Consider the following 26912-nt stretch of genomic DNA (forward strand, 5'->3'; position numbering starts at 1 on the left):
AAACAGTGTGTACAAACTCTACTGAATTGTTTTTTCTTTAAGTGGTTGCACCCAGAGACCTTTGTATGTCTGCATGCTAGGTCTGAGCTTTACCACTGAGCTTCACTGCCAGGCATAAATCTCAGATTTGTATGCCTTTGTGCTTGGGCATGTAGACAGCATGCAGACACCCAGATCATCTAGCAGAAATAGGACCTGTATATAGGGCACGAGCGTTTTATTTGTTATAGATTTTTGTCTTTTTCCGTCTGAGCTCTCAGATAATCTTGATCAGTTAGTACATTGGAAGGACGATTAAGAAAGACTAGCTTTTTTATGTTTAAAATTTTCTTTAATCTGGACTGGAGAGATGGCTCAGTGGTTAAGAGCACTGACTGCTCTTCCAGAGGTCCTGAGTTCAATTCCCAGCAACCACATGGTGGCTCACAACCATCTGTCATGGGATCTGATGCCCTCTTCTGGTGTGTCTGAGGACAGTGACAGTGCGCTCACATAAAATCAATAAATGTTTTTTTTAATCTTTAATCTGGGTTTGGCGATACACATCTGTAATCCCAGCATGTCACCTGAGGTGGCAATGGGCTCTCTGCAGATTCAAAGCCCGCATGGGTAATACACACCAAGACCTCGCCTCACCAACAGTGAACATCACTCAGCAGGCTGAGACAGCGACCACTGAAACTGAGCAGAAAGCTCTTTGTATGTGTGTTTGTTCTGTGTGTGTGTATGGGACTGTGCACATGGCGGCCAGAGGTTGATACTGGTGCCCTCCATGGTCAACCTCCACCTTACTGAACGTATGTGTGCTATCCTGTTCCTGTGGTCCGTGTGTGTGGGGAATACTAAGATTGGTGTTAAGTGTCCTCTTTAGTCACTCCATTTCATTTATTTATGGGGTGGGGGATGCATGCCACATGTAGAACCCAGAAGACAAGGTATGGGAGTCCCTTTGCGCCCTATAGGTTGGTGGGCATGGTGGCAAGCACCTTTACCTCACTGCACCATCCTACTTGATCTCACTGTATGATTTCTTACGTTTTAAGTTTCTATGAGCGTGGGTGTGTATATATCTATATCTTACGAGTGCAGTGCCTTCGGGGTCCAGTTGCATGGTTATAAATGGTTGTAAGCCACTATGTGGGTGCTAGGAATTAAACACAGGTCCTCTGGTAAAGAAGCCAGTGCTTTTAACCATAGAGCCGTGTCTCTACCCCCAACCTCCTATATTTTGTGAGGTACTGTGGGTCTCTTTGGTCTCTTTGTTTGGGGTAGGCTGACCAGCAGTGAGATTTGAGTGTCCTCTTGTCCCGTCTGCATGCCCCATGGCTAGGCTTACAGATGCACACCTGGTTTTATGTAGGCACTGGGGTCTAAACTCAGGTTCTCATGCTTGCTCGGCAGACAGTATCAATCGAATCATCTTTCCAACCCCAATATGAAGTTCGTTAAGTGCAGAAGTAACACCATCACATAAGACCTGTCTCAAAAAAGGAGAGGAAGGCAGACAGACATGCCTAGCGGATAATAGTGATTAAGAAGGTGGAGTGTTGGGGTTGGGGATTTAGCTCGGTGGTAGAGCACTTGCCTAGGAAGCGCAAGGCCCTGGGTTCAGTCCCCAGCTCCGAAAAAAAGAAAAAAAAAAAAAAAAAGAAGGTGGAGTGTTGTCACCCAGTATAATCTTCTGGGAGTCTGGGCAGGAAGGGACCTGCCCTCCAGGTAAGAAGGAAGTAACCTCTGGTCTGTGGAGGCTGTCTGTGCAATGTAGGCCCAGCCGATGAGAGCCTGTGGTGAGGGCAGGCTGCCCCCAACATCCCCCCAGCTGCATCATTTGTTTCTTTTCTCTTCTTCATTTAGGACAAGCAACTTCGGATCTTTGACCCCAGAGCAAGAGCCCAGGCTTCTCAGGTGAGTTATGTGAACAGTGCTGCTGGGTAAACACCCTACCCAGGATGAGGACCACACAGTCCAGCACACGGAGGAGGGACCTGGTGGTGCAACAGCTGCTGGAAGTTGTGGGTGCAGAGGCCTGATGCCTGGGTCCTTGGCAGAGCCCGGCTTTGATCACACGGTGGGGCCCAGCCAGGCTGCCCACAGACGGTCATTCCTGTGCCACAGGAAGCATTTCCTGACTGCAGGAATGTAATTTGAGATTTCAGCTTCCTCCCCTCCTTAGATACCCAACTTTCCTTTCTCAGGATGGCCAGCAGAGGCCAGCTATTTTGGAGTCAGAAAGAATCCTCAATTCATCACTTTCTATATCCAGGTCTTTTAGGGAGCCATGGGATGGACTGATGTCCCATTCCTGCAAGGCCTGGGAACCATAGGTATTTTGTTATTCTCTGTGTACTGGGTGCCTAGAGTCCACAATGTCATGATTTCCAAATGAGGGAGCAGGCATAGGACCTGTGGAGGGTCATTTATTTCTCTAACTGGGACCCTGAGGCAGCCGTTAGGCCACACATATGGCCTTGTGCCTGATGAATGTTGAAGGTTTTTCTGTTCCGGAGGGCTTAGTGTTTGTCCTGAGAAACTGGCTTACAGATTAGGACTCAATTTTCCATGAGGCCATAAGTAAAGGGACTGAGGTGGGAAGAGTGCTCTAGAAGTCATCTGAGGAATATTGAGGGATGACAAGAGCTTGTTCTAGAAATCATCTGAAAGGTTCAGAGGAGAGGCAGGCTGTCTATACAAAAGGCCTGTCCCGGGCTGTGGGAAACCACTGGAGAGTTCTAGACAGAGAGTGAGACCAGTGAATTTCTGTTCCTATTTCCTCTCTCTTTTAAGATTTATTATTTGTGTGTGTGAGTGTGTGTGTGTGTGTGAGTGTGTGTGTGTGTGTGAGTGTGTGTGTGAGTGTGTGTGAGTGTGTGTGTGTGTGAGTGTGTGTGTGTGTGTGAGTGTGTGTGTGTGTGACTGTGTGTGTGTGTGTGTGTGTGACTGTGGGGTGGGTTCAGGGGGGAGTGGTGGAATGCTGGTGCCTGCTGAAGACACTGGGAACTCGGTCCAGATCCTCTGGAAGAACAATAAGTACTATTAACTGCTGAGCCATCTTTTCTGGACTCCCTTTTTCTTTCTCTTCTTTTTTCTGTCTCCCCATCTCTCATCTCTCTTTCTCTCTTGAGACACAGCTTCACTATGTTGTCCTAACTGGCACTCTGTACACCTTGAACTTAGGCAATCCACCTGCTTCTGCCTTCTGAGTGCTGGGATTAAAGGTGTGCACTACTATGCTTGGTAGTTTTATATTTCTTTTTTTTTTTTTTTTTTGTTCTTTTTTTTTTTTTTTTTCGGAGCTGGGGACCAAACCCAGCCTTGCGCTTCCTAGGCAAGTGCTCTACCACTCAGCTAAATCCTCAACCCCTATATTTCTTTTCTTTTTAAAAAAATATTTTTATTGTCCTTTTAATATATGTATGTACAATATTACATTTATATGTGTAGTTATTTTGCTTGCATGTATGTGTGCACCTCATGCATGCAGTGCTCATATTGGCCACCAGTAGGCATTGTAGTCCCTTGGAACTAAAGTTACAAATGATTGTGGGGTGCTAGGAATCAAACCCTGGTCCTCTACAAGAGCAGGCAGTGCTGCTCTTAACCACGGAGTCATGTCTCCAGCCCCAACTTTTATTCTAAATTATGTGTCTGCATGTGCGTCTGGGTAAGAATTTGTTATGTGAGTGTTGCCTGCAGACGCCACAGGCATTGGATCCCCTGAAGATGGAGTTGCAGACAGTTGTGACCTGTCTAACATGGGTACTGCAAACCAAACTTGGGTCCTCTGCAGGAGAACTATGCACGTTTAACTCCTGAACCGTCTCTAACTGTAGGATCTCGATTTCTTTTTTGTAAAAGGATAGTTTTGGGTTTTTTGGTTTATTTTATGGGTCTGAGCATTTTGCATATATGTCTCTGGCACCATGTGCATGCCTGGTGCCCTTGTAGGCCAAAAGAGGGTTTTGGAAAGATGCTCTGGAATTTGAATACAGAGAGTTGTGAGCCACCATGTAGGTGCTGGGAATCAAACTCCCGTGGGGTCCTCTAGACGAGCAGCCAGTGCTCTTAACCACTGAGCGTCTCTCCAGCCCCAGGAATATGTATTTCTTTTAAAGTGTGCTCCTCCATCTCTTCCAAGCAGGAAGCACTTTTTTTTTTTCGGAGCTGAGGACCGAACCCAGGGCCTTGCACTTGCTAGGCAAGCGCTCTACCACTGAGCTAAAATAAAACCCCTGGATATGTATTTCTTAAAAGAACCAGAATGGGGGTTGGGAATTTAGCTCAGTGGTAGAGCGCTTGCCTAGGAAGCGCAAGGCCCTGGGTTCAGTCCTCAGCTCCGAAAAAAAAGAACCAAAAAAAAAAAAAAAAAAAAAAAAAGAACCAGAATGTGGGCTAGAGACTTGGCTCAGTGGTTAAGAGCACTGACTGCTCTTCCAAAGGTCCTGAGTTCAAATCCCAGCAACCACATGGTGGCTCACAACCACAACCATCTGTAATAAGATCTGATGCCCTCTTCTGGTGTCTGAAGACAGCTACAGTGTATTCATATATAATAAATAAATCTTAAAAAAAAAAAGAGAACCAGAATGTGATGAGGCTTTTCCCCACAGGGAGGTGTGGTACAAATCTTGTTTCCTAGTAAAGACCTAGGCCTATCGCAATAGTCTTCCTCCTGTCCTGAGCTCTGGTTCCCCAGAGGAAGTTAAGGGTATTCTGGGGCATCCCTTCACACTCAAAAATCTATTCACATGGTATGTTTTGCCAAAAGAGGCCCCATCTGATAGAATTCGGAGAGCAGTTATCCACACCTTAGCCTCATGTCCCTGGAGAGGCTGCTGACTCAATCCCACAGGGTTATTTGAATCTCAGGTTGATGTAGGCCTTGCCTGGTAGGCTTTGTCTGAACTCCAAGCTTTTACCTAGAAAGAGGTCCCCAAGTCTGTTTTAAGGTGAGATAGAAACCCCTTCTCAGGGTGACTTGCCCAGGAACACAAAGCACCTGCACTCATGCCTACTGGCATCACACAGGGACAAATCCTTTAGTATTTTCTTTCTCCATTCCCCTCTGCAGTGGCCTCTTTCCAGCCTTCCTTCTCCCCATTCCCCTCCTTTTTTCCTCCCCTCCTACGCCTCCCTAACACCCCACAGAGGTGGTCTGCGAGTGAGTCCGAGGTGGAGCTGGTGTGGCTGCTAGCCAAGGGACTCGAGTTGTTGAAGAATATAGGCAGGCATTAAGGATGGGGGGGTGCTGGAGGAGCCCCCTGGAGGGGCTTTAGCCAGGAGATCTGGGAAGAGCGTGGGCAGCTCCATTGGCCGCCAGAATGGTGCCTGTGCCTGGCTCTGAGGCTCTATGCAATGCGGGGGCAGCAGCAGGCCTGGAATGCTGCCCTCCAACGTCCCTGCCTCCCCCCCAACTTCCGCCCAGGGCATCTGGCCCACACCTGGCTTCTATTAGGAAAACCACGGCTGGCGGCCAGGGTGGTGTGAGCTGAGGGGCCAGCTCAGCGAGACTCCTTCTGAAAGTGCTTTCTCTCTAAGTTCCCTCTTCCTGTCTAACAGGAGTCAAGGTGGGGGTGGGGTACAGTGTACTACCCTGCATCCTACCTGTGCCTTTTCTGGGCCTCCTCATCTGAACCCCACTGTCCCCGGAGACTGGAGGCTGCACACACCACTAGAGTTGTACTCTCTCCACTGTCAACTTCAACCTGTCTTGGAGCGAGTGACCCTTGGGTAGCTCCCCCACTGTATTTATACCCTTACTTAGTTTTAATTTTTTCAAGCCAGCTCTGTATAACTGTCTGTCTAGCTCTGTCTGTCCTGGAACTGGCTCTGTGTCCAGGCTGGCCTTCAGCTCAGAGCTCCACCTACCTCTGCCTCCCAAGAACTAGAATTAAAGAAAGGCATGCACCACCACTACCACCAGGCTGTTTGAGACAGGGCCTCATGTAGCCTAGGCTTGTCTTGAGCTTTCTATATAGCTGGGTCTAGCCTTGAACTTGTAATCTTCCTACCTTTAATTTATTATTTTTTTTTTTATTTTTGAGATGAGGAGTTTCACTGAGTTGCCCAGACTCAAGTGAACTTCTGTGTTAGCCTCTTAAACAGCTGTCAGTGGCCTAGGACCCAGCAGTCTCTCTGAGTGCCCCCTAGACTCTTTCTACTGCCCCTTAGGCCAAAGCCTAGGTAAGGGCAAGCAAGGTCCTGAAGTCATTGCTAATTCAGAGAAGCAGCAAAGTATTTATCTATATATATATACATATACCTGTATGTAAGTGGGACTAGATTAAAGATGGCTGTGAGCTGCCATGTGGGTTCTGGGAACCAAACTTGGGTCCTCTGGAAAAGCAGTCAGTATTCTTAACCTCTGAGCGACGTCAGGCTCCTGAGGTTTGAACAATGAAGGGTGTCAGTAGTGGGGACTCAAGACCTTAATTAGGGGCAGGAGAGGTCGGGGCAAGGCCTCTTACTTGTCTTTTGGACAGGTGCTTTCTAACTCCCTCCTAAAGTCAGGGTGGCTGGCTGAAGAGGAGGGTGTTGGTGGTAGTGATTCCCGATTTCAAAAATAGAGCTGCAGAGGGGGAGGACAGGGAGCCGAGAACCGCGTAGGTATCTGCTGGTGGTTGTAGTTGCTGAGGAAATCGCATACCCCGGAGGAGTTCCCTTTCAGCCTCTGCAGTGCTGGCTCTATGTAATCTTCATTCTAGCATAAATAAAACATCATTTATAGATATCTCAGATACATCCTGTGCCCCACCACCTTGTAAAACACACACTTGCAGCTGAGTGTGATGGGGCACGGCTGTAAACATGTACATCCAGCACTTAGGAGGCTGCAGCAGAAAATCAAGTGTTCAAGACCAACCCAGACTACATGGCAAGACCCTGTCTCAAAAACACCTGTGCTCCCCACCCCCAATTCAAACAGCAAAATACAGGTACAGTGCTGAGCATTTAGCAGATTTTTTAACACTCAGTCCCTTGCAGTAGGTGTCCGGGGAAGAAGTCTTTGTGCCTTTCACAGAGAAGAAAGTGAGTCAGCTTTCTCTTATAACCTTCATTTTGCTCCTCTGTGGCATTTAAGAGACATGGCAGTGGAGTTACCCCGTTCACTGTTTGGCCTCTTGGTGTGTCAATGTTCTGTGGACTTAGGAACCGGACCTGCTTTGTTCTCCTGTGTCTCCAGCTCCTAGCACAGCACATACACACTGCTGGCCTTTGAAACCTGTCCCACCCCAGTGTTAACTCTTAGCACAGCTCTTGACCCATGGGAAGCTTCACGTGTTTGTTAGGGTGAGTGAGTGAGTGAGTGAGTGAGTGAGTGAGTGAGTGAGTGAGTGAGTGAAATACAAACCATCCAGTTTTCTGCCTTCACAAGGGATTCTGCACACTAGTGAAGGAACAAGAGCTCAAACAACACTTCTGACCCATAATAGTGTGTCAGTGGTGGGGCTGGCCAATGGCTCGACCCTTGTCCTGACCCCACAGCCCCTCTTACATGGAGAGAGAAGTGTGGGGCCTTAGTTCTCAGGCTCCAACTCCAACTTCCTGTGTCACTGTGACCGGGTGGGTGGGAACAGTGGGAAAAGCCCCTTGAAAGACAGGCGGAGCCTTTCCAGTGGTCTCCCACGCTGGGGTCAGCCTCCGCGTGCTGGGGAGGGGGCCCAGGGCCAGCTTCTCCAAGATGCTTCCCTCCCTCACTCATTCCCAAGGACAAGATCGTGGGAAGTTTGGAGGAGGTGGCCACATTTGGGTGTGCTATTTTTGGTAACAGGGTCCTTGTCTCAGGCTCTAGGGGCCAGGGTGACTGGGAGAGAGCTGTTTGCATTTCCTATGGCCCTGGACTCCCTCCTGCCAGGACCCAAGGGGGACAGGGCCACTTGCTCTGCCTGCTGTATGAACTTTTCCTTCCTTCCTTGGGGCCTCCAGCCTTCCTGTCTGTCAGAAGCTCCAACACCCCTGAAGGGCCACCAGGGGCACTGCTTTACCCTTTCCAGGATGTTTCCCAGAGCTTGGCCCCAGGCCCTCCCTCTGGCCTACTGGCAGTAACAGGAGGCAGAAATAATCCTTCTAATCCTGTGATTTGCACGGGGCTTTCCTCAAGGCCCAGTCCTCCTGTGTGCGCTCTCAGTTGATCCTCGAGGCAGTGGGTGGACAGGCACTGTAAGCCTCGTTTACAAGTGAGAATGAGCTCTGCAGAGGGTGCACAGTCCCCAAATTTATACAGCTCCAGAATGGGGAACCTCAGCCAGAGGCCAGAAGGCCCCACCACAGCAGCTCTCTCCAGGCAGTACGAACCTGAGCCTGCCATCCCCTGCACGCAAGATGCCCTCAAAGGCAGAGGCAAGGCTCTTCCTATGATTCTCATGGCCTGCGGGATCTTTCCTGGTTTCTGTGGGTGCTCAGACCAGAAGGCACAGAACATTCCATCCTTGTCCCCAGCAGGGGGCCCTGGTGGTTCAGTGCTGTCTCTTGTCTTTTGCAGAGCACGCAGGCCCATGAGAACAACAGAGACATCCGGCTGGCATGGACAGGCATTCAAGAGTACCTTGTGTCCACTGGATTCAACCAGGTAGTGGTTCCTCTGGCACTCATGGTACTGCCAGCCAGGGACTTGTCAGTTCCTTAGGCCCTTGCTTCAAGAAGGTTGGGTGAGGCCATTGGGAGGTGGGAAGCAGACAGCCAGTTATAGGCTGTCCATATACGGCCTGACTGTGTAGCTGGGTCTCAGGGCCCCAGGGAACTGAGGGCTTTAGAAAACTGGCAGATTCCATTTGCAGTAGCTAAGCTTGACCCTGGGAGCCATGGCAGGCCCCACAGGGACCAGAGTCCATGGAGGGAAACGCCCCTTGTCCCTTGTCACCTAAAAGTTCTTAAAGGGGCAGGGCAGGATATGAAACCCAAACTCCCCCTCCTTGCCATGACTTCCTTCTGCTCTGGGGCATTGGCCATGCCAGGCTGCACCCTCGGGCATTGTGTTCCAGATGCAGGGAGACCCCCCCTGAGCCTTTCTCTGGCTTCCCCCACAGATGCGTGAGCGAGAAGCGAAGCTCTGGGATACCCGTGTCTTCAGCAGTGCTCTGGCCTCCATCACCCTGGACACCTCACCTGGGTAGGAATTTTGACAGTCTGGGAGCCGGGAGCCAAGTGTCTAGAAGGTGTCCCAAGTGGCCACTAGCGGTGGCCCCTGCCATTGAGGCTGGCTGATCTTTAATGAGAGTGTGGCAGATGCTGAGCCTTGGCTGGTCCTGGGCCCAGCCCTCCGGAATCCCCGGCTTTGCCAGCAGGTGGTGCTGAGGCAGTCCTAGATGGGCCAGTAAATGCCAGTCCTGTCCTCCTAGGCCCCTGTCAGGAAAGTAGTCTCCTGACCATGGGGTACACCTCACTGTCTAGGGGTTCGTTTAAGTGTGTTTTTAAATTTAAGGTAGGGGTTATGACCTTGAAATGTGTCACTGGGGTATAGGTGGCAGGAATGGGCTTGACTTTTGCTGTGGATGTTTGCATGGAGCTGAGGGCCCAAGGATACTTGAGCACGAATGGTATGAGATATGAGGTGCTGGGGTGGATGGTTGTTTGCCCATGTGTGTGGCAGCTACATGTGGGCCTGGAGCCCACTGACATCTCTGTAAGAAGCTTGCTTGAGACCTGCCTCACCAACGTTTCCAGACAGCACGGGGGGGGGGGGGGAAGTAACCTGTGCTTTATCCTTCCATCCCTCCCTCCCTGCCTCCCAGAACAGCAGAGAAGAAAGTTCATGATTCTGCCTGGGGGGTCCCTGGCCAGGCTGGGCAGCTTTGTGAAAGTGGTCTTGGTCTGTAATGGCTTATAAACCAGTTGCTAGCAAGCTGGCACTTAGGACGCACACTCTATTCAGTCAGCGTGGCCATTGAGAATAGCTGAGGAGATGGAGGCTCCAAGAGGACCAGAGACTTTGCCAGGCAAGGCTGCAGGGGAAAGAGGGTGGGACTGGGTCCCAGCTCTGAAGCTGTAGCTGTGACTAATGAAGAGCTGTCCGGAAACCCTGCTGGGTAGATGGAGGAGGGAACGCTAGATCCAGGAAAGGCTCCGGGCCCTTAGCTGTCTCGTCCAGCCTGTCCTTTCTAGAATGTTTCAGAACTGAAGGACCCGAGTCGCAGAGGGGAGGGGCTTCTCAATGGCCCAGAAACAAGAGCATCGTATCAGGGGTCAGGGAACGCTGGGGAAGCAGGATTATTTATGTCTTCAGAGAACAAGGTATGGCCAGGGAGATGAGACACTCTACATCCTGCCCTCTAATGGACAGGGAGAGGCCAGGATGTTTGTTTTGTTTGTTGTGTAGCCCTGGCTGTCCTGGAGCTTGCTCTGTAGACCAGGCTGGCCTCAAACTCAGATATCTGCCTGCCTCTGCCTTCCGAATGCTGGGATTAAAGGAGCGTGCCACCATGTCTGGCTTGGCAATATCTTATCTATGGTGAAGGCAAAGCTGAGGCATATTCAGGATCAGGGGCTGGGTCTCAGGAAAGGTATCATCAGGGTGGCCCTACTGTGGAGGCGACAGAAGCGCTAGGCCTTGGTGCTGCACATCCAGAGTGCGTCTTGTCTGTCCACCCCAGGCCTGGCACTGTCCTCCCTAGCATCTTCTCTGCCAGACGACCTGTGTCCTACAGGCCTCCAGCAGAGGTGCTGTGGGGCCTCAGTCCAGGGTGCCTGGCCTACCACTTCCAGCCAATCAGGCTCCACTCTCAGTGGTAGCGATGCTGAGTATCCCCTCCCCCGCAGGGCATCTAGGATGGCCCCTGGAAAAGTTAACCATGCCCAGACCCCATGGTGCCACTGGCCAGGGCTGACCCTGTAATTACAGCAGTTAAGAATAGCCTCGAAGGACCAACAAGGACTGGAATTTGTCAAATTACTCCCAGATGGGCCGCCAGGCCAGCATTCCTTCCCTCAGTCCCCCTTGCTGGCCTATGCCCTGGCAAGCTGACACCCTTGGCAAGGGAACTGGGAGCTGGTGGACATTGGCACACACCAGTATCCAGACTGTTCAGAGAGGTGGTAGGTCCCCAGGTTATCCCAGACATGCCATAAAGCAGACTCCCTCCCCCATGCGTGAAGATGGAAAGTTTACAGAGTGCCAGCTCTGGACACAGCCATGGGGGAGGTTGGCAGCTGTGTCTCCTCCCACCCTTGATCTCTGCTACAGAGTTTCCATCTTACTTTAGGCAGAACAGTGTGTACTCATAATAGCTACAGGACCAAGGGTCAGGCACGTGGCTCTCCCCACCAACCTTGGCCAGGGCCTTTGCATGGTTCCCATCTCTGCACTTCCCTTGTCATGTCTGGAGTCTATAAGGATGCCTGTACCATGTAAAGAGCGGCAGAGCATTGCCAGGCTTCCTCATGCCCAGTGTAGGGCTCAGGCTGCCATTCAGAGGCCGTCCCAGCATTCCCGGGTACCACATCCCAGGTTCAACATAGAGGGGAGGATAGCAGGAGGTTCTGCAGAGTCCCCACTCGAGAGCAGCTTTGGCCCAGGAGGTGAGGAGAAATGCCTGTCTTGTGTTCCCTGCTCCTGAGTATGCTGAGGTGCTGTGACTGTGGAGAAGGTATGGAAGTGTGTGTAAACTGCAGGCCCAGCTCTTTGAAGTAACAGGGCCAAAGCTCTCCCCTGAGGCCACTCACCTCGCTCTAGACCAGGAAGCAGGGACTAGGGTCCCATCCATCTTGCCGCTCGCTATGAACTGCTGTTGTTAACTCGCATGGGATGTGCTTCTCCTCTTCTCTAAAGGAGATTGAGAGTCTTGGAACGTGAGTTTCCAAAGCTCTAAGGAACAGTGCTCCTGGTGAGAAGAGCCCACACTCCTCCCCAGGTCCCTCCGGCCTTGCACTAGAATGACCTTCCCTGGAGGCTGGTACCCCAGCCTGCTTCCCACTAGGGATGGCATGATCTGGTTATCTTTCTTGGAGGGCTCCTCCCCCCTTACTAAGTCTCACCACCCCACCCAGCCGTCCCTCTGGGCCAGGTTTGCTTTGCAGCAAAAACATTTACTCGGCAGTCATCGCTCCTCAGCCGTGCCCCACAGGCCCACAAAGGCCCCTTTGATGGGGCTGCCGAGAGGGGCGGCCTCGCCACGCCTACTGTCCTAATAGAACCCAGGCCTACAGGAAATCCACCTGGGCTGCTGCCGCCACCACCGCAGCCTCGGTAGAAAGGGGCCCCACCCTGGCCCAGTGCTACCACCTACCGCCACACATGACCCACCATCCACCTCCTCCCTCCTCCAGAGCCCTCAGCAGCCACTAATTGAATCCAGAGCCTCATGTGGCTGAGCCTCACTTGATGCTGACATCAACACCCCAAACCACAGGGCCTGTTCCCCAGGCCTGGCTGGGCCTCTTCCCTCCCTTCAGGGGTGAGACTTGGTGCCAGGGCCATGACCCGCAGGAAGACGCTGATTGGCATGGCAGCCTGTGAGCAACTGGCTTCTGCTTTTGCTGGGCTCTTCCACTCTGCCAGGTCCCGACTCCTCTCTCAGCCTTAAGGGTAGCAGACAAAGAGGATGTGTATCCATCGGTTTTCAGAGCTGCCCGCACCCAGTCCAGGCTGCAGCTGTCCTTGGACCTAGTCTTGCTGCCCCTACAGCCTGTAGCCTCCCTACGAAACCGTCCTTTGGGGCTCTAGAATTGCTGGACACATCCCCAGAGCATGACGTAAAGGAGTACTCAGGGCCACCAAGCTTGACACCGTCTGTAAGCCAGGCAGTCCTTTACCCCTGTCCTTACTGCTCATGTTGTCCCGCTTTCTGCCCACCAGCGTTCTCGCCTTGGTCATCCACATTTCCCCCACCACTGCCCTTCCTTACTGTGAGGCTTGTGCCAGAGCAGTGCTGACAGACAGCAGGAAGGAGCCAGGGCCACACATACCTGGCCAGTCTAAGGCTCTGTGGTTCAGTCTGGAAGCCTCTCGGCCCTGGGATCAGCCGTTATTGGGCTCTAGAATGAGGAAGCTGCACGCTCTCTTCTCCAGTTGAAGACAGGAGTAGACTGCTTTCAGAACACCCAAGGAGGATGTGACCTCCCTCTGTGTCCTGTGTTTTCTAAGAGCCCCTTCCAACCTTATACATTAAGCCCTGTGGCTCCTGTTGGCAGAAGACGAGGCCTAGCTAGGGTAAGCTGCCCTGACAAGCCCGTTCTCCTGTCCCACCCAGGCAGAGGCCTTACCATGGCTCGGGACCCGTGACTGGAGATCCTAATGGCGGGGCAGTTGTCCACAGAACTTAAGTCTCAGGCACCCGAAGCCCAACCAGGGAGACAGGCAATTTATTTAATTTTTTATTTTCTTACAAAAGGCCTTCATATCATCAATAGTCTTACAAAAACCAAAAGTCCTTGTCACTGAGTTTGAAAAACACTTTTTCCCAGCATAAACGGGAAAAGATCTTTTATAAATACATTAGGAGAAAAACAAAACAATAGAAGCAAATCCACGTGTGCCCAGAGCACCTTCCTTTCCAGTTTCAAGTGTTCCTGCACTTTCGGGGCCACGGCCACGGCCCTAGTGCCTTCCCTACCCACTATTTTTGGGGGCTTCCTTCACTGGTTACCAGACCCCAGGGCCCGGGAAGCCCAACATCCTAGCCATGCTACCAGCACATGGCAGGGTTCCCGTCCCAGGACTGCAGACTGCGCAAGGCAGCAGGCTCTGTACTGGATGCTGGTGCTGGGAGTTCATTTGGGCTGTAGCAGCTTTCAGATGACCCAGCCCAGAGAGGGTCGGGGACTGGCTGCTGTCCCACAGCACCGGTCACACATGTGCACTGTGGTGCGCATTGAGAACTTCCTTCTGTAGCAGCAGGAGGGTGGAGACTGAAAGCCCAGCCTCCTGGCTGCTCCTTCTCACGTGCTTAAATGTAGGGCTGAGCAGGGAGGACCCCCTGAAGACTGGGCCCTGGGTAGCCCATGAGGGGCACCTCACATTCAGGACCACCTGATAGGGCCTCCCCGCCTCCCTCTGATGCCTTGGAGCCTGGCTCCAAGGGGACTTTCACCCCCTCTAGTTCCAGGGGCCCGGTCCCTGGTCCCACCTGCCCTTTGTCCTGAGCTGTGGAACTTGCCCGCGCCCGTCGCACACAGTAGACTGCCCCCGAGGCAGCCAACACAGCCAGAAGCACAGCAGCCAGGGCGGGTGCAATGAGGAGTGGCAGGTTGCCCTCCCGGGCCTGGGTGACTGGGGCATGGTTGGAGCGGACGGCCTGGGGAGTGTTGGCCTCCCCACAGGCCTCCTCACCTTCAGGTGTCCGCCCAGCTCCCAGGGCTGTGACACAGATAGAATAGGTGGCATTGGGCCGCAGCTGGGTGACTGTGTACTCTGCAAGTGAAGCAGGCAGCCGCAGCGTCACCAGCCGCTTGTCAGGGCCAGACAGGTTGCGGTAGGTGAGCCGGAGGCTCCGCAGCTGCACGGTGTTGCCCTGCAGGTAGCGCTGCAGCTCCACACGCAGGGAGGTGGGGCTCACCGGCTCAATGCGCAGAGGCAGCAGCCGCGGGGGCCGTGGGGTGTCCGGTATGGAGCTGGGCTTTGTCCTTTGTTCCACGGGACTCTCACAGTACAGGCCAATGAAGCCCTCGGGGCACAGGCACTCCAGGTGGTGTTTTGCCCCTACACGGCAGCTACCACCATTCAGGCAGATGGATGCTGGACAGTCCTGGGGCTGAGGAGCCGGCCTCATGGTTGGTGGGGCAGTGGACAGTACGATGGGGGCCTGGGTAGTTGGCTCTGTGGGGCTGGGCCAGGTGGGAGCTTGGCTGGAAGTTGAAGGTGTGGGCTCCCTGACAGTAGGCCTTATAGTAGGAACTGTGGCTGTGGTAGTGGTGACTGGGCAGCCAAAATCTGCATAATCCAGCTCCAGGAGCAGTCGGCCGGCGTTCTTGGGTGGGAAGTGACAACGTGTCTCCTCAGGGCTGGCCAGCACAACATGGCTCTCACGAACCCAAGGACCAAACCAGCTCAAGGGGCATAAGCAGTTAAAGGGGTTTCGGGCAGCTGCTAGGAGGCGCAGGCGGGGAAAGAGACTGGAGAGGTCACTGGGCAGGGCCTGCAGGCTCAGGTTGCTCACATCCAGTTCCTGTAGGGCAGTCAGGCCAGCGAGGTCCTCGGGCCGGATCTGGGCAATCCGGGTGTTGCCAGCCAGCCGCAGGCGTGTCAGGCCACGCAGGCCTTGAATCACGGAGGGCATGTGCCCCAACTGGTTGTCAGAAACATCCAGGTCATGGAGGTTGCGAAGGCGGCCAAAAAGCCCCTCATCCAGCTGCCGCAGCCCGAGGCCAGCCAGCCGCAGTGCCTCCACATTGGCAGTATCCAGTATTCCAGCTTCCAGGGCTGGGATACTGTTGTGGCTGAGGTCAAGCAGCAGCAGGCGAGGCAAGTGCAGTGGGGGCAGCACCCGAAGCTCATTGTCTGGCAGCTTGAGCTCCAGGAGGTGGTCAAGTGCATCGAAGGCACCAGGCTGGATGTGGCGAATGCGGTTCTTGCCCAGGTAGAGGCGTTCGAGGCGCCGCAGGCCACGGAAGGTCTCGTTGGAGATCTCGTGCAGTTTGTTAGCAGTCAGGTCCAGGTTACTGAGGTTCACAAGTGGCTGAAAGATGCCACCGGGCAGGCTAGTGATCTGGTTCTGTGACAAGTCCAGAAGCTGCAGGCCTGGGAAGCCAGCAAAACAGCCTACATCAAGTGTAGTGATGCCGTTCTCAAAGATGTACAGGCCCACTGTGTCAGGCGGCACGTCTCGGGGCACCGTGGTTCCCTGACGGGCAGTGCAGAAGACTGTCTGTGGTTGGTTGCACTGGCAGCCTGATGGGCAGCTCTGTACTCCAGACCCCAGGAGCACCAGGAGCAACAACAGAAGAGGTGGCAGGCAGCTCCTGGAGTGCATCTTCTGTCCCTAAGAGTACAGAGCTTATGAGTCAGGGCTGAGGGCAGCCACATCAGGAGAGCCAAAGAATTCTCCACTCCCCACCCTCAGATGCAACAGAGCCCAGAACTTGTGAGTCAGGTCCCTAGTGCCCCTGGCCAGTTTCTGGGCCATCTCTGTCATCTCTTCTCTATGTGATCCTACCACTATGGTGTTGGTTGTCATGAATGAGCTCATAGCAGGCTGATACGTATAGAGGCTAGCTAGCCTAAGGACCAACAGCCACTGGCAACAGCTCAGTGGCAACAGTTTCCCTGTCCTGATCCCAGGCCCAAGACCAGTCCCGTAGCTGGCTGCATGGTCAGGGAAGGAGAACTGTGGGTCCTGAAGCCCCTCCCTGTAGAATCTGGAGAGACAGGATGGGCAGTTGGCCCGGGTGCGTAAGCAGAGAAGCTGGCTGTTGAGGCTGCTGGCCCCTGCAACACACTCTTGTGTCCCTCCCTCCTCTGAGGGAGGAGAGACCGCAGCAGGAAAACTTCCCATGGAAACTATGGGATCTGTGTTTTTCCACTTGTGCTGTCAGACCTGCCCAGGATGGGGGCTGTGGACTGCCAGGATGTGGCCAGCGATGGGGTTCTTAGAGGAGGGGTAAAGGCTGGCTGGCCGTCCTCGCCTGGCAGGTGCCCGTCTCGGGAGAGGGCTGGCTAGGTGAACGGAAACTCTCCTTTTCAGCCCCCTATCATCAAAGCATGAACTAACGACGAGGAGCCCTGTAGTTAGGGTGTCGGAATTGTCCTGAGAGTGAATGGTGGCCTGCAACAGTGCCGGCTAGACAAGTACACCAGGCTAACTCTTCAGATAGCTTTTGGAGGTTCTGCTCTGGGGCTAGACCCTAGAACGATAAACAGCACTGTCCCCGAGAAGTGACGATGACCCATCCTTCCCACATGCCAGTGCTTGCTCAACATGCTGCTGCCTCAGTTCCCTCAGCAGCCAATTCAGATGGACCTTCTGTGTCACTCCAGAGTAACAGAGAAGGGGCTTTTGAAGGTACCAGTGCACTTAGTATAACCAGTGTGAGAGGGTCTGCCTCTGGGACAGGGTCCACGCCCTCTAGGGCCCCATGACCCATCAAAACACATCAAATGTGGGACGAGAGGTCAACAGCTTGCTCATTTCACTCAGGCTCTTAGGAGAGAGCCTGAGGGCCGCACCCAGGCACAGTCCTCACTCTCGGTGCCCCAGAGGCCTGGGCCTTGCCTGGTGTATAAGCCTGCCCCCAGGCAGGCAGTCCTGCCCAATGGCTGACAATCCCCTCCCATTCCAGGTACCTGCTGTTCACACAAGGGCCTTTTGTGCTAGATCTGGGGCCTCCCTTCCCCCACATGTGGCCACAACAGGTAACAAGACCCCCACCCAGTCCGCCTTTACCACTATCCCATCTGTGGGTTCTCCTTTTCCAAAGCACAAGAGCCCCTGGTGTGAAAGAGAAGTAGACAGACAGACTGGGTCCCAGGACAGGTGAGTTAGATGCCTAGGGTCTTAGCCAGCTCTAAGTGAAAGAAAAGGCTTTGTTGCCTAGGTTAAGCCCACAAGCTTGTCCACCCATCTACTACCTGCAGTATCCCTTTGCCATGGAAGGGGTCTTCCCCTTTGGTACCTCCAAATGCCCCTCCTCTTCTGTTACTCTGAGCTGCAAGAGCGGCCCTCAGTGATGAGCTCCTTGGAGCTTTCCCCACCCCTGGCCTGCTCTATGAACAGCTCCCTTAGGCAGAAGTCCTGCCCACCTTTGCTCCTTGGTTTCTCTGCTGAGGGAGCACTTAGGTAGGGACCCATACTGAGAATCAGCTGTACCAGAACCTTGAGGTCTCAAGTATCCTTCCTCTACCAGCACCGTGGGGCTCTACAGCCAATGACTTAAACTGTTAGGCAACCCCCAAGCCCCTTACTGCCAGGACCATTGCTATCATCCTTAGCTCAGAGGGTAGCCCGTGTGGCCCAGCTTCCAGATACGTGCTTCAAATGACCTCCTCCATAATTTGCCATCTATACAGGGGGTGTGAGACCTCCCCCAAGTAAGTCTTCTCAATGAGGCCAGGCCAAGGTCAGACAGGAGGGGATCCTACATGTTGCTAGCCTGGCCATACTGCTGATTTGTAAGAGCTCATTTCAGGCAGGCGGCCCTACGGTCAGTTGTCCAAGCTGTGAGGCCTCAACTGGGAGAGTCAACTTAGCACTTGACTCTCTTCTGAATATCCTCGACACCTTAGAGCTGTGGGGCTGAATGGATGTACCAGGGAGATGTTCCTTACTCTGCACAAAGGGAGGGGGATATGGAGGAGTGTCTGACCATGCGATGGCCGCCTGGCTGAAGGCTGTCAGCTATGGAATATCTGTACAACTTGGTAGGAGAGAGCTGAGTTAGATTAGGGGTGACTAGGGTTCTAGACCAGGAAGACCATACACGCAATAGCTAATCCAGTTCCATTCCTCCAAGAATCATGTCAAGTTTTTTTGCCTGACCCCTGGCTTCACCCTTTCCAGCAATGGGAGACTGAGGAAAAAGGTGGTTCTAGAGCTTTGAAAAACTCCAGTTTGTAAGCCACAGTCTGTTGGCTGGGGCACTCTGCTGTGGTTCTCAGAACAGTGTGGGCAGTCCTCTGAGGGAATTTGGTTAGAGCAGAAGATGACCGTGGTGGCAAAGACTGAGACAATTACAGAGCAGAACAAGACAGGCCTGACTTCAGGTTGAGTGTGCTGGAACTTTCTCTATAGACCAGGCTGGTCTTCAACTCACAGGAATCCTCCTGCCTCCACCTCTGATGTACTGGGAGTAAAGGTGCGTGCCAGTGGTTGTGAGTCTCCTATGGGTACTGGGAATCAAATCTGGGTCCTCTGGAAGAACAGCCTGTGCTCTTAACCACCGAGCCATCTTTCCAGCTTCAAACAAGGAGTTCTTTGAATAAGTTCTGAAGGGCATTTAGCTTGTCTGGGATCTGGGTCCTTGTGCCTGCTGTATGGACGGGCGGGGGTGGGTAGCTTCCCTCCTACCCGCCTGTGCTTTCGGCTGATTACAGTGGATCTGGCAGAATCACCACCTTTGCTTTGATATCTGATCCTTGTGGGGCTACAGTGTGACCGTTCCCTTTGTAAAAGTTGTGGGGAGAGTTCTGGAGGAGCCCTGGGCTTTAGGGGTCAGGAGGGCAACGTCTACTGAACAGTCAGGCTGCCTCTTCTTGGATTCCTCACCTTTTGGCCTGACTCTACCACAGCAGGAAGGTCTGGCTCTCAGTACCCAGAAGCCAGGATGAGGTATTTAGGTCTGTCTACTAGAGCCAGACCACAAAGCCCACCTCAGCATCCACTGGAGCTAGTCACAGCACCCGCTTCCCAAAGCACTTGCCAAATGTCAGTAGACGTTATTCACTCCTGAAGGCATTGCCTATAAGCCAGGAGCTCTGCCTTCCCCACGAGCAGGAGACTGTGCCACCCCCATGCTCACTAGAGACCCCTGGGCCTGCGTGATTAGGCATCCCTCTACTCTTAAGGCAATAGGAAATGGGGGTGTGGTCCTAGTTTTGTAAAGGAATGTGGGGGTAAGCTGTCCTTTGGCCCAACCTCCTGAAGCACATGACCTCCAGGAGGGGCTCTGTGAGTAAGGACAACCAAGGGTATTGGTCATCCAGTTCTCGAGGATGCCCTCCACACCCAAGTGTGTGACACACTTGTGGGCACCCACCCATACACATGCCTGAGGTCAGGCAGGGACGGGAGAGTGGGTGGGGTAGGACTAAGGCATTCGGTGAACACATCAGCCCTGGAGCTGGTGTATGTCCCTGAGGCTGGGGCAGGCCTTGTGCCCATCGAGGTGAGAGGACAATTGGGAGCCATCCTGTCTTTGCACACTTCTTCATGCTAGGCATAGATAGATAGGGTCTGCAAGGTCTGACTCTCTGCTCTGTGCCCCGAGCCGCTGTCTCCTGGTGCTGGACTGAATGGGCTTTACTCTGTTTGCCAGGCCTGGCGGCAGCCCAGCCCCAAAAGGCTGCCAGCACACCCCCCACCCCCTCCTGCAGGCGGGACTGTGCCGGCGGCCAGAATGGCTGGCTCCAGTTTCGCTGACGTGTCCGAGGCAGTTCTGGGCTCTGGTTTGGTCCATCCCATCTCGCCTCTCTAGAACACAGCAGTCCTTGGCCCAACAGAGAAGATGAGTTGAGGGTCTCTATTATAGGTTTTCAAACAAAATTCAGGGAAAGGAGGCACAGCCCAGACTGGTAATTAAGTCAGGGAATCCCAAGCCAGTTCTGTTCATTCTACTTTGTGACCTCACCCCAACTCCCTGCCCTGTGCTGGCTCCCATCTGCCTATAACTAACTCAGAGGCTTTCATATCTGAGCTGCAGGGGTGGGTCACCTACGAAGCTGTCTCAATCCCCTAGGCTTCATCTATTGTTTTTAAAGTCATTCCTGTTGGGAGAGCCAAGCAGCTATATTTTGAGTGAAGTCCTCTGTTGGCTCTTCTGCAAAGCTAGAGGGACTGCCAAAAGGACCACGGGGACATCAGCTCAACTGCTGTATTTATCCAGGAAAGGATTCTGGTCTTAGAGTAGGTGTGGCCAGGTGGCCTGTCCCCACCCAGGTGGGTGTTTTCAGTGGCTCTGTGGGTGACCTGGCTGCTGTCAGACCTGTCAGCCAAGGCAGATAGATCAGTGACTAAGATCAGTCTCTGGCTTAAGTGAACCCTTGGGGTGGCACGTTGTGCCATCTTAGAAGAGGTGCCACCTGTTGGGCAAGAACACCTGTGGCCCCAGGAGCTATATGGTGGCTGTGGCCCAACTAGATGTGGGCTAGGAGAATGACACTGTCAGCGCGTGGCAGGTGTGACGCTCCTGGGGCTCAGCCTCCTACTGTCCTGTCCCTGCCCAGTGCCTGGCACCCACTGAATGAGCAGCAACCCTGCAATTAACCCTGAACCTTCCACAACACCTTAGTCACTACAGAAGGCCGTCCACCCCAGGCTTCCCAGGCACAGGAGTCTAAGAAGGGAATGTCCTCAGAAGGGGTCCTTTTCCTGTTCACATTCACCACACCACTGTCCCACAAGTCACTCAGCAATCTTAGGTGAACCCTCAGCCATTGTATAACACAGAGGCCCCTTCTGGGGTCTATGAACTGGTCATTGAACCACAACTCTGCCCCCACAGTTGTCACTGTTGACCAGTGGCTGGGGCTGAGGGCCAACAAGGTTCTCAACGGGCCCCAGTTCCCTCAGTGCAAGCCAGCTCTCTCCTTAATGAAATCTCTTAGGCAGCCTCCAGGAATGTCAGAGTCTCATTGCATTCCCCAGGAGGAGTTTGGGGGGGAGTAACCCAACCTTAAAGAACTGGCCTTTTGCCTCCCCCCCCCAGCCACCCCCCAAGCTGAGGTGGCCTTAAGAAGCCTCCTCACACCCAGGGAGGCTGGAATGAGGAAAAGCGGGGGAGGCCTGCTGCCTGGACAGCAGGCTGAGGGGTTGGGGAAAGCAGCCCGGCTGACTCTGGAATGTGGAAACTGATAAAAGGAAGGAGGGCCAGTCCTCCCCACAGATGCCAGAGCACCCCTACTGGCCTGCTGCAGTCACGTGTACACACACACCCTCTGGGCCACACTCCTGCGTGCGAGAGAGAGAGAGAGAGAGAGAGAGAGAGAGAGAGAGAGAGAGAGAGCGAGAGCGCGAGAGAGTGTGTGTGTGTGTCCGAGTGTGCATGCTCTCCTGAGAGTGTTCGTGTGTGTTTGTGTATGTGTGTGCTCTTGTGTGCCTCTGCTGCTGTGTGCCTGCACGCACACACCTCTCCCTCCTCCAAAAGCACACACAAATTCCATAGCAGTGAGGGGAGCTGGTTTTCTTGGCAACACAAGGTCTTTGGGTTCCACAGCTCTGGGAGGGGCTCTAAGGGAGCTCTGGCAAAGGTGACTGATCCTTCACATAAGATTAGGACCTGTCAGTGGTCAAGAATGACTTTAGGTACTTACCCAGGAGAACTATGCTGGGGGTGTCGAGGTGGGAACCACTTCCTGGTGACAACTGGAGCCCCACTTTCCTGGACTCCAGCTGAACCAAGCTACAAAAATCCTGGCTCTTAGTATATATCCTAACTTATCCAGGGCTGGGGATATCTGAAATGACGTGTGTGTGTGTGTGTGTGTGTGTGTGTGTGTGTGTGTGTGTGTGTGTGCGCGCCTGGCTGGCTGGCCCCAGGGGCTATCTGCCAGAGGGAACTTGCCCATGAAAGTATAAGTCTTGCAGTGTCTGAGACCTTGTGCTCAACTCTTCTCCCACCACTTCCAGAGGATGGTCTCCAAACACTGCCACAGTAGCCCTCCACCTACTGTCCTCTTTACCCACAGGTGGCTGTTCTGGTATGCAACTCTGAGGCTTGGGAAGTTGGGGACAAGCAGTGCTGGGCCCCCCCTCCCTGGGCTGGCACGTGTGCTCCTAGGTCTTTTCCTCTCTGATGGGAGATGCTAGATAATGGTCTGGAGGGAATCCAGCTGGGCTGCTCATTACCAGAGCCCTCTTCCTGCCTCTGACACTCTGTTTACAGAAGTTCCCCCGGGGGCTGATTCCCCTGGGAGAGGACAGTAAACTCGAGGGACTACCCTCCCATCCCCCACCTCCTGCCCCAGCTCTGGAGGTGGGGGGGTGGGCTAAGCTAACAGCTGGGTCCATACTGGCCTTCCTTGCCCATACCAATGTAGCCCCTCGAAAGGCTCCAGCCCACCCACATCTCTGCTTCTCATCACCAGAAATCCAGCCTGGGGGGGGGGGGGGGACGGGGCCTTTTACCTTTTAGCCAGACCCTCTCCCCTAGGAACTCTTGACCCAGATAGGGAAGAGGGCTCTCTTGGTGCCTTTCCCTGGAGCATCCCCTACTGTTAATGCAAAAAGTAAGCAAGGGAAGTCCTGACTCTTGGGTTCCTTCTACTCTGCAGAGGCTGCTTCTGGAATCCAATGGTTGGAAGCAGTCAGTGACCCTGGTGTGGTAATCGTTAACGAATGGGGGGTGAGGTAGTGTGGTTGGCACCAATCAGCTGGCCTGCTAGTGACCAAAAGGAACCGAAGCAGTCCTCTGGCCCCGGGGCTGCAAGCTCGGGAACACAAAGGACTAGACTGGCTATAGGCCATCGGGTTTGCAGCCCAAGCAAAGCCCATTTACTGGTAGAGATGAGATCTCTGATACTGGAACACTAAAGATTCTGGTTAGCCAAAGTTCATCCCTCACCTGGGGGCACACCTATCAATTTCCCCATCCCCATTCCCCTCCAGACCTTCCTGCGAATTTGTGGGCCTCAGTTCTGCCATGTGTGACAAGGCCCAGAGGACCCTAAGCAACCATTCTGCACAAGGGCACCAGACTGTCTGACCCCATGAAGGAAAAGTAACCAGACCACGGCTGAGCCATCCCCTAAAAGAGGGTTGATTCATAAAACTGGTCACGCCAGAGGGCCCAGTCGTGGGAGGAGGAAGCAAGGGAGGGGGTGTTTATTTTGTCTACTCAGAGCCTCACGGGTAGGTGAGCCATGTACAAACGCACACCCTGGCTCTCCCGAGGGTCAACAGAGGCCCCTGAATCCACTCAGGAAGGGGGAGGGGGTGCAACTGGACGTGCCCGCCCAGGTAACCGCCCGAGGTGAGGATAAGCCCCTCAATGCGGCAGTCAGAGCCCCACTGGAGAATGTGCTGTGCTAGTTAATGTTCTGTGCGAGTGTGATCAGCTCTGCCTGTCGCCCCCGCCCCCGCCCCCGCCCCTAGACACTCACCGGGAGACGACTGTGGCTGAGGGAGCGGGGCGGTGCGGCCCAAGGCCTCAATGGGGCCTCAGTCCTTCGCCTCCGGCCGGTCCTGAAAGGTCCGGGGTCCCGGGATCCGGAGGCTACTGCGTCCGGGTCTCCCAACCCCGGGCTCCGGCTCCGAAGTTGGCTCGTAGGAGGCTGGTCTTTGCTTAAGATGTAGGGGTGGGTGGGACCATCTCTACTGAAGGCGGGGCTTCCCTCAATTGGCTGAGGCGGGGTTTGGCCAAGCCTACACACACCCACTCCTCCGAGTGGGTCCTTGCACTAAGCAGGCCCAGTCTGCACCTAGATATCTTCAGATCCCAGTGAGGAGAGATTTTATTAGACTGACTTAAGTCAGTCTTATGCTGTGCAACATTTGGGCAGGTTCCTGCTTTTTAGCCGAAAAATATCCCGTGACACAAATTCAAGAAGTGGATATTAGGGTCAGTGAGGATCTGGAGAAGCAGAGGTAGCTTGTAGGAGCCAGCAAGGATGAGGGCTGAGGCCCCGTGAGCAGCCCAATCTGCCAAAACAGGTTTTTTTTTCTTACAAATCTAGATTTTTTTAGGAGTAATCTCACAATGCGGTTTTGTTGGTAACTAATTCCATTTTCAAAAGCTACAAAGGCCACACAAAGTACTTCCAAGAGCCTCTTATATAAAATCTCTTAATGCTGGATTTGAGATCTTTGTAGCTATGACAGCATCCCCGGTCACCTTCCCCAGCTTTAGATGAGAGACTGGGTCCTAGAAGCAGTGTCTGCTCAAGTCCTACAGTTACTGGAAACCTCAAGACTAGAATATGCCTGGGATAGGAGGCAGGACTGGGGACTTGGTCAACAGGAGGAAGGACCTAGGTGTTTGTCAACAGTGGTCCTTGATTAAGCTGGAGGGTGCTGTGCTGTGCCAGGGGCTGGTTCAGAAAATCCCCTGCCTTGTAGGATTCCAGGAAAATGATCATCCTCTACCCTCCCCCATCATGGTTTGTGGTTAGAGTCATGCCTGGGCCTTTGGGGACCTAGCTCAGCTCCAGGATTCCACCATTATATCCCCTTTCTGCCTGGTCTGTAGCAAAGGCCTCATCTGGGTCACACTATCTGGGGGTTTGTCTGGTCTCGGCTGGACTCCATCACCAGAAATGAAGGTGGTCTGGGACTAGTTACCAGGAGCCAAGCAGGACCCCTCCCCAGAATGTAGTGTGCTGTAAACAGAGCATCCACACCCCACATTCCTGGGCAGAACTGACTCCAGGTGTTTCATTTGGTCTGTATGGCAGGTTTGAAACTTTGAAGTCATTTCTAGAATTGAAAAATCGGGTGGGTTCACATGAAAATGTGTTTTCCTAGCCTGTCTTAAACAGGAAGTCTTCGAAGGCTGAGTAGCAGCTATCCCCTCTGGCCAGGGGCTTACTAGTTACCCCACGCCCAAATCCTCTAGAGGGCAGGCTCCTCAATCCCTGGGTGTTGTGAGTCAGGTCTGTCATCCCAGCTACTCTGAAGATGGAGGCAAGAAGATCACAAATTCCAGGTCAGGTCAAATAACTCCGTAAGACCTCTCTCAAAACAGAAGTCTGAGGGTCCATCTCAGTAGAGGAGCACTTGAGGTAAATAAGGCCCTAGAATCAGTACCCAGGACCAGCAAAATGAGGGACTGTCCCAAGCTGCTTCCCATAAACCACGAGTCCTCTGAGGCCCCATCCTAGAACTCAAAGCTTCCATTATCTCCCTCCCATCTTGTCTAGCCTCTCGTTGCTCTCCAGGTACCACCCCTTCAAAGGTCCCCACAAAGGAAGAGGGCGTGGGCTACTTTTGGCCCACCCTGGGTGACAGTGACAGATCCATAGGAGCGTAGATGGAGGGTATTCCGGAGAAGTTCAAGAGCTGCTGTTTCCCAGGCAAGCCCACCGCTGTCCTTTCACAGTATCATCACAGGGCACTTGGCAGGCCCATGACATTATCAGACCAGAGTCACTTCTTAACCATCCTCAGTCTACCAGTTAGGGATAGCTCCAGGCCTTTGCCTTTCTCCAGCTTTGGATTTGGGATAGACTCTGGACTGACATCAGAGTGAAAACCCCTCAAGGTGGTAAGCCCAGAGACCACAGCAGCAGCACAGACGTGGGTACTGCATCCCTTCCCATCTAGTCAAGTCAAAGTGTGTTCTGCATCCTGACCCAGATACAGCTTGGCTTTCCTCACAAGGCCTAGAGGCAGGCCTGTACCAGCTGTCAGCTGTTAGTGCCAGATGCCGTGACCCCGTTTCCCCGCCCATCCTGGGCAGTGGGCAGCAGGATGCTCCTGCCTAGCAGAGATGTCCAGACAGCTCTACCTGAGGCAAGGAGGACTGGCCTGACCTGTCAGAGGAGCCAGCCCTGTCCTCTGTGACTTCCTGCTCCTGCCACCTAACACCTGAGTCAGTGGCCAGGCTCTGAGGGAGGTAGGATGAAGGAAGGCCTAGATAGGCTTCTTTAGGAGGTATTTCAGAGAGCTGGTAAGCTGTCAGTGCTCCAAGGGAATTCTTGGGGTTCTTCTCATACTCCCTCCTGGGCAGTATAGCAGAAGGCCACAGAGGTGTCCCCAGATCCTGTCCCCGCCTCTGCTCCACTTCTGTGCTCCTTCAGCTCCCAGTTTCCCAACCTTTCCTTCGTTAGTAGTCTGAGCCCCGTTTCGTCTCAGTGTCACCTTGTTCCCTCCCTACTTGGTTTAAATCGTACTGGTTTGGTAGAGTGATTTGCCTGGCATGGCCCTGTCAGAACTCCCCAGTTTCACAAAACAAACAAAAAATAACTACCTTCTGATTGCTTATCACCGGCTGGAATCAGGGCTTCTGACTCATCACGCTCTGTTTCATCCGGCCCTGCCCACCTGAGTGCCAGCCATCTCTTCCCTGCCTGGGCCGGCAAACACATCACATCTCCTGTCCCTCGAAAGGCTTTAATCCAGCACCTGCTGTAAGCCCTTGGCATGTAATGTTCTCCTTGTCTGGGACGTGTCATGTTTGGCTTCTCCCAAACACTGGAATCAAAGAAACTCCCACTCGCTCCCCAGTGGCCCAGCCAAGACCAAACCATCCTGCCTGCTACTGCATAGCCGTAAGGAAGCCTTCTGCCCTTTGTCTGGTTATGAGACTGTGTCTGCTGTGCACCAGGCAGCTGAGTGCCTTGAGCACTGTGCTGGGTCTGCAACTCTCCTCTCTACTCACATCACCAGGCTGAGCTGAGG

The 26912-nt window shown here is 53.5% G+C and overlaps 2 protein-coding genes across 3 annotated transcripts in view; one reads left to right on the forward strand and one right to left on the reverse strand.

The window, feature by feature from the left end:
• Positions 1–26912, forward strand: part of Coro7 (coronin 7) — a 60740-nt gene that overhangs the window by 24176 nt on the left and 9652 nt on the right. For both annotated transcript variants that reach the window (XM_039085160.2, NM_001191639.2), the window contains 3 exons: positions 1855–1905; positions 8480–8566; positions 9024–9106. In XM_039085160.2, the coding sequence (XP_038941088.1) occupies positions 1855–1905; positions 8480–8566; positions 9024–9106 (221 nt within the window). The remainder of the gene's footprint in view (positions 1–1854; positions 1906–8479; positions 8567–9023; positions 9107–26912) is intronic.
• On the reverse strand, positions 13316–23823 carry Vasn (vasorin). The gene is made up of 2 exons (NM_001109382.1): positions 23678–23823; positions 13316–15908 (listed from the first exon to the last, which is right to left on the reverse strand). The coding sequence occupies exon 2, from the start codon at positions 15897–15899 to the stop codon at positions 13878–13880; it is 2022 nt and encodes a 673-aa protein (NP_001102852.1). The 5' UTR covers positions 15900–15908; positions 23678–23823; the 3' UTR covers positions 13316–13877.

This window comes from Rattus norvegicus, chromosome 10 (genome assembly GCF_036323735.1).
Source record: "Rattus norvegicus strain BN/NHsdMcwi chromosome 10, GRCr8, whole genome shotgun sequence".
NCBI classification, from domain to species: Eukaryota; Metazoa; Chordata; class Mammalia; order Rodentia; family Muridae; genus Rattus; species Rattus norvegicus.